The 13335-nt window shown below is 42.6% G+C and overlaps 1 protein-coding gene across 3 annotated transcripts in view; it reads right to left on the reverse strand.

Moving 5' to 3' along the window:
* NEDD4 (NEDD4 E3 ubiquitin protein ligase) overlaps positions 1–3047 on the reverse strand; it is a 63371-nt gene extending 60324 nt beyond the window's left edge. For all 3 annotated transcript variants that reach the window (XM_052807847.1, XM_052807848.1, XM_052807846.1), the window contains exon 1: positions 2945–3047. In XM_052807847.1, the coding sequence (XP_052663807.1) occupies positions 2945–2989 (45 nt within the window). In that variant the 5' untranslated portion in view covers positions 2990–3047. The remainder of the gene's footprint in view (positions 1–2944) is intronic.
* Positions 3048–13335: the final 10288 nt, after the last annotated feature.

Below are 13335 nucleotides of genomic sequence, written 5' to 3' on the forward strand. Positions count from 1 at the left end.
ATTTACCTTTTTTCTATACACTATCCTGCAACGTAAAGTAATTCACAATAAAAAAAGAATTCAGAAATGTGATCAGATTTCCATTTTAGTCTAATATCATTCCTAGATTATAATAATTTTAGCATGTTATTGCATATTCATCCCATTAGAACTTTTTATGATAGGATCGTAAACTCTTTCTAAGAGACAGACACCTTACTAAGTAAACAAAATTGGTATTGCTCACAAACTACTATTTTGTATTTTCTCCTGTCTTCATTTTTCAGCGTGTGACCCTAGACCTTATTTTCCACACACTGCCAAAACCCTGCTCTGAATACAGAACTATTAGTTTTCCCCATTGACTTTTCTAGTGCTCTTTATTTCAACATGCAACTAAATCATAAGAAGTCCTGTGGGTGACAAAAGGATACTATATCCATTTTACAGAAGAAAAACTGAACCAGAGAAATTAAGGACAACTGCATCTGCTAGATTCAGGCACTGAAATTCAAATACCTAAATACAGCATATACAATAACCCACTGTATACACAATAACCTCAGCTACAGCTTCCTTTTCACCCCAGCTTCTTCATCATTTTGTTTGTGTCAGCAACATCATATTAGCCATCTATTAAGTCCAAGTGACTAATACACCATTAACCAAGAAATCTGGAATAAATGCATTAACTTGGGGGGTGAGGAAGAGGGGGAGGAAAAATCTACACTCTAATACTGCATTCAACTGCCGCAACAATTAGACCAACTTCTCCTCACCTTCCTTCATTATTTTACTTACCATTTATTTATAATTATTATATTTATCATATAATCGTGTGCAATAGCTGCAACAAGTAAAGAGGTTTTGCGGATAACACCACTTTCTTTTACCAGACAGTTTTGATTCATACCCCAAGCAAATCCATCTTGCAGAATGGATCACAGAGCAACCCTGGGGAAGCAGCAGTGTGCAGACATAAACAATGAAAAGCCTGCAAAACGAGGGCAGGGGAGGCTTTTACAGAAAACTCCTTGATGCTACTTTCAATACAATTTGGGTTTCTGACTTTGTGTTTTTGTAGTGATTCGGTGTATTCAATCCCCCAGATTTAAAATCTGGGAAGACAAAAAAGGACAACTTAGAGAGTCAGAATTCTAGTTTCCATTCTAGTACCCTAGGCACAAGCAGCTGGCAGCAGTTTTCCTATAACCATAAGATCATTTGTTCTGTCATTTGTGCATGCAGAATCACACATGAAAACTACGAAGACGACTGAGCAAATTCTTTACATATGAAACAATAAGCACCAACTGACTATCAAAGTCTCTGATCATAAACAAACTACATTTTTCACATTTGCAACTTGAAAAAGTTTGGCTAAGCTTTTGAATTACAGAACAATTTGGATCCAATAGATTTGTTACATCTTCATATTTTCTCCCCCTTCCCCCGGCTGCTCCAAAGAAACACATTCATAAGGATGGAGAGATGAGAATCGTTCAATTTTGACCAGATTTCAAAATACTTTCCCCACAGCAAGGGAAGCTAAAGAAACAACTAAAATGACCAAAGTTTAATAAAGTTAAAATAGAGAACCTGAGGCATGGAATGTTTTAGTCCAACTAGATAGCCTCAAAAAGTTACTAGCAACTGCAAATAGGATCTTGCAATGGGAAGCACTATGCAACCCTTGCAACATGCTGTGCTAATTTTCTATTAGAACTCCTATGCAATTCAAATATTAAGATGAAGAAAAAAAAAAAAAGAAATCATTTGAGAGCTTTATAGTTACTTCTCCAGCAGTAAAGGAGAACTTGAGAAAGACAACCATGCTAACAGACTAGGAATAATATTTCATAGTTTTGATAAAGTGAATTCCTGCTAATGATGCAACAAGTGTGCACTGACACGGACATCATCACTGCCAGGACACAAAAAGAGCCGATCAAAGACAGTCTTGGTTAAATATCCTGCTGGCTCAAAGACAACATTACTGACTTCACACAGGTCACCAAACAGCTTTCAGATGGATACAGCTTTTAGTCTTCCTATACCTGCAATAAAAAAAAAAGTGACCTTCTTTCTTCTTGATAAAGTTAACTGTTCCATCAATATTCTGCCCTATGCACAAACCACCGTTATGATGCAAAAGCCCACCCCACCCATCTACCACTTAAGCACAGTAACAGGTACATCAGTATCAGCCACCTTCCAAAGATCCACGTGCTCAGGAACTACGACCTGATGATAGAACTCGCTGTAGAAGTCACTTTCGGTTACCCACGAGTTTATTGCAAAAAACACCTGAACGCACACACGATTTCATGCTCTCGCTAACGGCAATGCAGAGAAAAGCACCGTCGCTCAAGCCCCAAACTACCTTTTGCATCATTTTAATCCACGCACCGCCTCAGCGGTTCAAATGCTGTCTGTGACAAAGCCTGAAACAAAGACTTTATTCTTCAGCACCGGGGGAGGGAGCGGGGGGAGAAGAAATCCCGCTTCACCCATCTACCTCCGTCACGAGGATTTTGCCCAACGGACGCGAATTTCTCCGTCTATAGGGGGAGGCTCGCACAGCTTTCAAAAAGCAGCCTAGAGACAGGAATGCCGGTGCTAGGAGACACGGCAGCCGCCAGCTTACCGCCCTCCCCGCCGCCGGCCGAGGCTGGCGGGGCGGATCGGCTGCCGGTACGGAGGGGAGCTGGCAGGGGGGCGCCGGCGCCGCGCTCCCCAGCTCCCGGGCGGGCCCGCCGAGGCCCCCACCTCACCTCAGCCCCGCTTCCCCACCCGGCCGCCACGCCAGACCGCTACGGGCCCGCAGGAAACCCCCGCCCTGAAGGGAAAACCGCCCGGCCTGGCCCGGCCCGGCCCCGCGGGGAAGCCGCCGCCCGCCCTCCCTCCGCGGAGAAAGGAAGCGGGGAGCGGAGGCGGGGAGGAAGAGAGCGGTCGCAGGCCTCACCTCCTCGCCCGGCAGCCCAAACACCTCAACAGGAGAAGCCGCCATGGCCGAACAGCGCGCGCTCCCCACAGCCCCGCCGCCGTGTTTACCCGCCGCCGCCGCCGCCGCCACCGCCCCGCCGCGCGGCCCGCCGCCGCCCCGCCCACGGCCCCGCCCACGGCCCGCCGCGCGCGCGAGCGAGCGAGCGAGCGGCGGCCGCCCCCCAGCACGGCGAGCGCGGGCGCGCGCCCCCCTCCTCTCTCCGGCCCCCCGCCTCGCTCGATTGGCGCAGAAGCCCGCGCCACCGCCCACCCGGGAGGTGACCGCGCCTCCCGATTGGCTCTCGCTCCGCGCCCCGCCCGGAGACACGCGCCGCGCGGGCAGCCCGAGGGGGCGCGCGGCCCCAGGCGGGGGGCCGGGCCCGCCTCCCTCAGCTCCACCGGCCCCCTCAGGGCCGGCTCCTCGCCCCGGGGGGGCACAGGGTCCCTGCCCTGCCCGAGCGGCACACCTTAGCTGGGTCGTGGGGTGAATAAAATCGTTTTTCTAAAAATTTTCCCTGTGGTTTACATTGTCGGGGTCTTTTCCACTTCTCTGAGGGCCAGGCGCAAGCCATGGGAGCTCTTGCCTAAACCCCTCGCATCCAGGGAACCTTCTGGAATTACAGAAATTTAGGGAAAACTGAGAGAAAAATAATTGTTGTCAATGCGCAGAAGGGACCTTGCCTGCCAGGACGAGGTAGCGCTTGCTGCCTTCCTGGGTACTGGGAGGAGGAAGTCCCCGCTGTGTAAGGAGCTGACCTGACATAACACCCAAGCAGGGAGAATGCCAGAGGAGAGAAAAAGATAAACTGTAAAAGCCTTGTCTGAAATCAAAGCAACAATGTTGTAAAGACTTTCCATTGTCCTAAAAAAAAAAATCTACACCCCACCCCCCGCCATTCAAACTTACTAGTGGTATAGCAACATGTTAGTAACAGAGCACTACAACGTTTCAGCTGAACGCTCGAGGTGCTTGAGGTCATTCCCAAATCGCCATTCAGTGGTGCTTCCCAGCCGTTACCCACACTCTCCTTGGAAGGACCTGGTTCCAGAATGGTTTTGTAAATGGCTTGAATTCATGCTGCCTTCAACAGCTGCCTGTGAATCATTCAGGAGTGCCCCCCTGCCCACCAGCCTTCCCAGCCCATGGAGGACAACGGGAAGAGCTGTGCTAAAACAACTATAAATAAAGTAGGGTGTTCTAGCCTGAGCTCTGTAGCCGTAAGCCCTTCTACAAGCCTGAGCCAAACTCCCCAGGCGCTGCGCAGCCCGCGAGTGCAGAGAACGTACCTTCATCTTAGGATGAACATGTAGAAAATCACGTGTGTCACGAACAATAAACAAATGTAGCAGCACCTGTACTGGCAGGGAACCAGTGTCTTTTGTCATCTTTCAGCTCATCCAGCCTGGCCCCTCACAACCTGGGCGACCTACTTCTCTCATCGTCCGATGAGAAACTCTACCCTCTCAAAGACAAACACAGACTGAGGCTCGGCTCTTCAGGCTGTGCCCCAAGCAGACCACAAAACACCCAACTAACACCTCCACAGCAGGGCTCAGGCAAGCCTGTGCCCGTTATCATACACACTTGCACTCTCTTCCCAGGGCTAGCAGGAGGCTCCAAGGATGGCGATGTCAACAGTAACATCAGTTTGTGCATGTCCCAAAATAAATGTAGGGTATTACCTATGAAAAATTAGGTGAGTGTCTGAGAAACAGACAAAGTGCCATTTGGGCAAGTGTCTTCATAGTCATGACCCTCTATGAATATGAACAGGTAGATTTACATGGGGAAACAATGTCTTTTATTAGACCAACTGATAAAGTTCAGAAAAAAAAGACCCAGATAGGCTGTTGGGTAGTTCAAAAGAAACAGCCCCCTTCGGTTTCTGGATCAAGCCTCTGGCCACCCAATGTCTCTCTGCAGTTCCCTTCACTCAGCCTTCCCTACAGCACTCCCCCAGCACGAGTTTAGAAGCTTGTCCAAAATTAAGTGGGAGGTTCCTGGGTGACAGCCAAGCAAGGAAAACCTGCCTAAGTTACAGCAGGCATGATTTCCAGGTCCAGTTACTTTGTGAAGCACTTGTTTCTGTGATTGAGCCTCATGTTGATTAGTATATTGTTTTTAACAGCTTGCTAGAAAAAGCATGTGGGTTTGTGGCTGTTGAGCATGAATACCTGGTTTTGCAGTGCTGCCTCTTACACTCTGTTAGAGTGTACAAACCATGTCAGACAGAAAGCATCAGACCCCCAAAAGCTTATGGGTTTTTTTCAAAATTGTATTGGTTACTCTAAAAAAAGATACGGGTTTATTTCTCCCTATAAATCTCCTACTACAACATTACTGTCACTTGCCTGAACTCTGCTCGTCTGTTTTTCCGCAGTCTCAGCCTCAGCTTTTCTGTACACTAGAAGGCTATGAGAAGAAGCACTCTCTCCTGAAGTCCTGTTTAACAAAGGTTTTGTTTGTGAATATTTTATCAGCACATTAGTTATTGGGCTTTTTTTGTAAGACTCAAACATTACATTCTGAGTAACATGTAATTTCAATAACCCTGAAATTTGAAATAGTTCCCTTTTGAAATTTACAACAGGGCATTAGCACACTCAATTTGTTATATTACATTTTTTAAGTAGCACAGTATAACGCAGCCCCAAATAAGATCTCACTGATTCATTTTTTGTGTGGAAAGACCGCTGATTGTCCAGAACAGGAGTTACAATGCAGTCAGATCCCAAATCCATAAGTAGATGACCTGCTATCAACAAGGCTTGTGTTTCTGGGTTTTTACCCAGAGGCATCCATATGATAAGATAAGGTCTATGTGCATTTTCAGTGGGATCAATAGTTATCTTCAATGTTCCAGCAAGATAACTAGCAGTTCATTCAAAATAAAAGAATTTTTAGTTATTCTTTTACTTGAAAACAGGGGGAAATAAACCACAGTCTGTTTGCTAACAAACATTCAGTTCTTATGTAAGATATATATCTCCAGCATTTAATATTTTATGGTCTTATACAATTACAGACTAATAATGGAAAAGAGCTCTTCCTCTTTCTGCAAATAATTGATTTTCAGTTGCAGAGAATAACCTGCATTTGGATCATCTGAGTGCAATGGAACATTTTAACTGTATACCAAGACCATTAAAAACATATTAATATTTTATCTCATTACTCCATCACAATAGTGAGTTCTTATCTGATAACAAAGAAGTTTGACTTCTCTTGCCATCTAAATTAACCTTCAGTCCATGAAAGATCAAAAAATTACAAACTTTAAAAATATTTTCCATCTCTCAGATGATGGCGTTCAGCCTGATAGACCCAATCTGTGGTCTGAATTTTATATATATTTACAATATTTGGTTTCCATCTTTCTTTATCATAAATTTTTTTATAAGTTGAAGAGATTCCATACACTCTAATACGCACTGCTTTGAAAAAAAACCCAGAGCACTGTTTGTTCTTAAAGGAGGAAATAATGTGGGGAAAGGAGATTGCTTTCAGAATTCCAAGGGGTTATCATAATAATATAATCTTTAGCTTAAGAATATATATTAACTATAGTCATGGCTAAGTTACAAAAGCTAGAACATCAAGTGACATCAAAGTATGTTTTATCTTATTAAATATAGGATACACTTTTGCTACAGAGGATTTTAAATCAAATTGGATAAATTATCTTCACTGCTCTGCTTTTTAACTAAAGGAATCAGAAGTCATTTAAATCACAATTAAATCCTGGTGCGAATGACACATACAGCTTTTTGTCCTATTGTCTTTTGTTTTACTGAGTCATACAATGGAAAAATATTATGATGAACCACTCACAACGTCACAGTGGCAGGTAAATGGCAAACAACTTACAAGAGGGAATTGATAGAAAAAAATTTATATTGCTAGTGAGTCACTGCTATGACTAAGAGAAGTAAATACCTATTGATAGCCTAGTAATCTCTGTTTCTCTACTACCATGGCAATGACTCATTAATGAGACTAATGCCAGAGATAGTTAAGAGCCCAAGACTCAAAACTCTTCCTGGCTCTACAGTTATGTGCAAATACCTGCTAGATCCTGGCATTTAATACTAGATTTCAAACACCACGATAACAAGATGCAAAACTGATACAAAGATGAAAGTTTAAATTTTGTAAGTAAGAACTTCAGTCTGGTAAAAGTCACCCCAGACTGACTGTTGTCTCTGCATTGCATTGCAACTAGACTGCTGTTAACTCACACTCAGGTTTTCACCAGCCCCTTACTGCTCCTTTTCTTCCTCAGTTCTCCAAAGTCACTGGTTCTGTTTTCCCCAACTTTTCTTCTTTCCCTTAAAAGCAACATATCTTCTGTTTGGACACGTGTTGCTTTCTGCATTGCCTGCTGCCAAGCCACTACCTCCAGCTGTCTCAAATCCTGTAGCCCTACTTGTCCCTGTGGGATGACAGCAAGGTGTGACCGTCACCCAGGGATAGATCACATGTAAACCAGAAATTCTCCATTCAAGTAGCTCCTTTTCAGGGCAGCCTGCAGATGAAATGTAACACTGCTCTCTAAGCGTGGGTCTGTGTTCCCAAGGCACTAACACCTGCCCTGGGCCAGCTTCCTCCGTCCCCGTCCCCCCACCCCAGAGATCCCTGTCCCCCAGGAAAGCTGCTGAGATCCCCAGCTCTCACAGGGAGAGGCTGTGAGAAGGGAAAGATGTAAGAAATGTTTTTCCTAATTTCTGTGACTAGTATAACAGTTTAGAAGCAATTTCTTTGGAAATCTCTCTGGCTTGATGAGCAAACCTGCATAGTAAGAAGAGCAACTATGAAGGAGGTGGAAAGTCACACTCGTTTTGTGTATATGCATTTGAATGAAGTGGTAAACACTTGTCTGAATCACCACCACTCAGATGTCATCTTTCTCTCCCTGTTTTCAGCTTGAGGGGGAGGAGAGCTGCCAGAACAGAAGCCCAGAGGTGCTGAGCTTCAGTCAACTGCTGTCACAGTGTTCCCAGCTTAATTCACCACCAGTGATCCCATGGTTAACACCATCATTATGGATATTTCTGCTAACAGCTCAACCCATCACAATGTCACAGAAGTAACATCTTTCTGGGGATGACGTTTTGGGGCTTTTCTTCTTTAAATACCTTGAGATTATCATTCTCCATATCTGTATGAAGTAGTATGTGCTATATGCTCTGCCAGTGCCTAAAGCGTCGCTAAGACCAGAGGAAGCTACTGTTCTGACTCGGCGCGTGACTGAGCAGCACTCATGCACTCCTGTCTTTACACCTCTCATTTTCACACAAGATGCTCCTTCTCATAGTGTTTCTCCCTTATTCCACTAGGAAAATGGGAATAGTAATTGTTGTTTTAAGCTGCTTTTAATTACTCCTGAGGTTTTTTTAGTGTTCAATTACTTTAGAGTACACAGATTTTCAATGTATTGTCCTTGGTCCACTGATTGGCTTCCAATGAACTTGAAAGTGTTCCCACTGGGAATTAATTACCGATAAGGCTGAACTAGATGTAATAGCACACCATCCAAGAAGTGTCCACACATCTTCAGGTCTGGCTGGCACAGAAAGTGATCCCACAAGAAAATACTCCTAAAAAACAGGGTGTCTGACAAAGATGTAGGGCTTTGTGCATGCTGTAAAAGTATACCTATTAGTGAGAAGACTATTACCTCTGCCAAACAAAGGGAAACGCAAATATCCTCCTGTATTACATAGCTACCTTTTGTAAATGTTATTTATAGAAAAATGCTACTTCAGGTGATTTCTGAAGCAGCAAAATAATTCTAAAGTTTTGTGCAGCATAACAGGTCTTCAGCAATTCCTTATTAGTAAGCACTGAGGTCTCCTATTTTGCTCTTGCAGAGACAGCCATTTTAGGCTCCAGCATTAGTTTTGCTTTCCACAAGTAATCCTTGTCAGAGTAGATTTTAGTTATGCCATTAGCATGAGAACCTCTGAGCAGGGCTTCTTGGACATGGGCACTTCATCTCCCCTCTCATCTATACATACTTAGCAGGAGGGATTGCTCCAATTTTCAAAACAGTTTGAAATAGAATCAAATAGCATTTTGTTCTAGTTGGAAGTAAACATTGTTTATACGCAGCTTTTTAAACAGCACATTTCAAAATGCCTCTTCTTGTCTCAGAGCAAGGAGGAATTTGGCTTGATCTCTCTGGGAACTGATTATCACAGTCCTTGAACAAATGTCCTGTTGAAGTACTGATACGAAGCAGGCAAATTGAACACTCAAGGGTATTTTTGACAGAGAAAGCAGATGAGTGAGTCCCAATCAGTTAGTTTACGATGTAATGCAGTTATACGGCCATGTTTTCCCATCCATACTAAAAAAAAAAATGAAGAATATTTGAGAAGAGGGAGCCCAATAGCTCTCTAAACTACGTGTGTTGAGAAGCACAGATGTGGAGCAATGGGTAGGTCAGCTACCTGAGGAAGGCTGCAGGGAACACGTCTCTTGATTTCTACTAGCCACTCTCCTCCACACAGTGCTCAGAAAACCTGAGGCTACAGATGGACTGAGCCCCAGCAGCAGCCAGGTAACGCCCTGTTCAATTTAGTCTTCACAAAAATCCACTAGCACCAAGTTAATAACTGGACATAAGGCTATCAACTCCTGAATAAATGGAGATGTATTTTCAACTTCCTATGCATCTCTTTTTTCCTACCTTTAAGATACATGAGGGCTTTAAAAAGAAGTTTAGATTATTTGGTATAATTTCTATACTACCTTGAAAATATTTCTACCAAAATTGGCTAATTTTATGCATACGTAGATTAAAATGGAACCTTCTGACAAGCTCCTGAGACTCATTTCCATCCTTGGGCCAATTTTTTAAGTACAATTTTAACATTTGTGTCAAACCCCCCCCCCCCCCCCATGCAATAGAGTATGCTCCAGATCAGTAGCATACTGCTGCCATTATTTGAAACAGCAGTTTGAGATCCACTGAAAAATTGATTCTCTTAGGCATCATCTAATTAGGTAGTGTAGATAGGCAAAGTTCCAATGATAAATAACTTACCATCAACATAAAGGGGAGCTGACAACAGAGGAAAGATGAGCCACAGGGACTAAAATGCACCTTTTTAATGACTGCAGAGCTGAGGCATTACCAGACGTAAAAAACTGGTCCACAGGCCCAGGAAGGACAGACTCAGGAGAAGCCATGACAAAGCCGTTGGAGAACAGATACGCAAATGTTCCAAGGCAACATATCTCAAGCATTTACATCACTAGTAGGGTATCTCCTACATATTCAAAGCATGTAGCAGAAATGTTATGATCTACCAGGAACCAAAGTCAGTTGGTTATATATTCTGCATTAGATCAAGGTGATCTTCTATTTTGGGTATTTAAACACAGCAGTATGCAGAATGAAAGTGCTGTCTTTTTAGCACTGTATGTTTTCTAAGCAAATTTCTCCATGGCCTCAGTTCACTTTTAACTTAATTGATCTGGCCTTACTTAGTTTATAATTTACCCTTTTTTCTTTTTTTAACAAGTTGAGCAGGAAAAGCAAAAGAGAGTGTAAGATTTGCAATTCTATTTGGTAATGCTAATTACGCACTCGGAGGTGCTGGTTTGTTATAGTAGCAGTAACAAAGGCATTCAGATTCTGTGAAGTATTGCTTAAAATGCCATTTGCTAGAGCTAGCACTATAAAGAGAGGACAGTATAGATAGTCTTACATACCTTCAAATCCCCAAGCTATGCAGCACTGAACCAGCCCCCGATCCACATGCAGATCCTGCCCATGGAAAGGTCACCCCATTTTGGTCATTTGAGCTATTACAGGATTTTCTTACAAGAAAACAACCCTGTTCATCATTTCTACTGTCAAGCAGAAAGGATGTTCACATGAGAACTTCTTGCTGCACTTTCAGAAAAAGGCAAGGACACACAGGCGGCATAATTGCCAGCACCGAGTGGGAGCTGCCCGCAGGCTCCTCTGTTACAGTTACCTGGCCAGGTTTACCCTGCAGGGCACAGCAGAGGCCTGGGCATATTCAGGTTGATTGTTAACTGTTACGTGGATCACTAACTCCTTGATGTGCAATGGTCTTCTGGTCTGGATCATTACAGGTAACTATTAGAAACGTTATGCAGCTTAAAAGTTTTACATGAATCACTAAGTTTGCAAGTTTTATTGCACTCCCTTATAAGCATTATTCAGAAACATCTTAAATGTACATCTTAAGCATCCAGTGGCTCATTTCTTAAGTTTGGAATTGCTTTTCAGAGTTATTCCACAATTTGTAAGCCTCACTATACATTTTTCTCGTACTACTTCTTATCCAAGCTTAATTTGTGCCCTTTGTAAGAGGGGGAGGAGGGCAGCAACATCCAAGTATTAACCATTAAGGCCAATTCTTTCCAGTCTACAGCTGAGAGGTTCCAATTAAAACCCATTATTACTTGAGATGAACTATCATTTTCTAAAATAGCCTTTTATATCTCCTACATTATATTCCATTTCATTCCTTGGGAATTTTTAATTTGCACTTTTTGACTGTGGAACATGGAGAAAGCATGTCTGTGAATTGTTCATTTAGAACTCTTCTTAAAGCATGTTAATTTAGAATCCAGTGAGATATATTAATAGCATACTCTCCAATGTCATGTTAAAATTAATGTGTCTTTCTGATGCTCTTTCATTCATGTTGTCTCATTTATGTCTCCCTGATGATTCTTTTCCTTTATTGATGAACCTAAGTGATTTTGTGCCACCATCAAATCTGCCACTGGCCAGCTCATCTCAGCACCTCTGTAGTCTGGGATGGAGTCTGTTAACCAGTGCTATCTTTTTGGCATGAAAACCTGAGTATCCTCACCCTCATCTTCTCGTAGCCAGTTTCTGCCTTGTGGCAATACTTTTCCGTTGTGTTCACATAGGCTGTGCTGGGAACACTGCTGGGTTTACATACAATTTTACAACCCAATAAAGGACTCCATAGATCAAAACAGTGTATTTTCCCCTTTATGGCAGCAAGCCAACCTGCACCATAACACTACCTTTTAAGAGTGCTTTACTAGCGTCGAAAAGCAAAGCCAGCCAGGCACCGCCACCGTGGATGGCTACACCAGCAACAGGATGCTGTATGCCACAACAGCAAGAGCCACCACCCAGACACGTAAGGAACACTTTGACCAGCACCCACACCGGGATGAATGCAGCACAGGAGCTGCACATGACGACAGCTCTAACCAGCACGCCTATCACCACCAAGTTCTGAAGTACAGCCTCAGCCAAAATATTATTTTAACGTTTGATGGCAAATTTGAACTGTCAGGTTCAACTGTAAGCTGCAGCTGTTTTTATCCCCCCAAACGTAATAGTATCACCACACAAGTACTTTCCACTTAAAAGGGATACCTACAGAAATGGAATATAAGTGAATGGTCAGAAGCCTATTACCACTAACTTCTCTCAAGAGATTACTCTGAGAGCACAGACTGATCAAGGCATTCCAGCTAGGAAGATTCACCTTCATGCTCAGCTTTAAGTATATAACTGGGATCAGCAACTACAGCAAGTTGGCACAGCTGGGCAGCTGTGATCTATCTTCACATAAACTAGAAAGCTCTGTATTTTAGGTCAATCTTAACACACATTTTCAACATTAAAAAAAAAAAACTCCAGAAGTAATTTTAATATAAAATGTTTTTATTGTTTCTGAAAACATTTAAAAAACAATTTTTGAGCACTTTCAATAAAAAAAATAACTGAAATGCTACTGCAATATTCAACTACTGTAGTTTCAGCAGTACAACAGACAACAAAACACTGGGGAAAAGGGAAGAAACTGGATTTCCTGCACTAAATGAAAACGTGGAACAGGGATTTTTCTTTCCTTACGGTGCAGTAAATAAAGCACAGTATAGTACAAGACTATTATATGAACCTCAGATGCACTGCACAAGAAACGCTTTCCTTCTTTTCAGTTCAGAAGTCAGTGCTTATTGCAATTATTTGCAAATTATTTACTTCATGAATTCTTATCATGATAAAATGATGCAAAAATGTTTTTCAACACCAGAACAATAAAAAATAATCCAAGAAAGGAACATATTCAACAATAACTAAGCTGAATTAGTTAACATAAAAAAGTAAATAACTTGTGAATAACTATGCTCACCTGGTTAACACTGAACCAGTTTCAATACAGCAAAAGAATAAAAAAAAATAAAAGTGGTTACAGGAATATATCTAGTACTGTACAAGATTAAGTCATTAACACTCATGCACGTTTTGTGATCATGTATTAACATGGTGAAGCAAACTAAACTTAATTTTTCCTGCTGTAATATTCTCATGTAAGAGAATAAGAAATAGAAATATCTCA

This window comes from Harpia harpyja, chromosome 14 (genome assembly GCF_026419915.1).
Source record: "Harpia harpyja isolate bHarHar1 chromosome 14, bHarHar1 primary haplotype, whole genome shotgun sequence".
Classification (NCBI taxonomy): Eukaryota; Metazoa; Chordata; class Aves; order Accipitriformes; family Accipitridae; genus Harpia; species Harpia harpyja.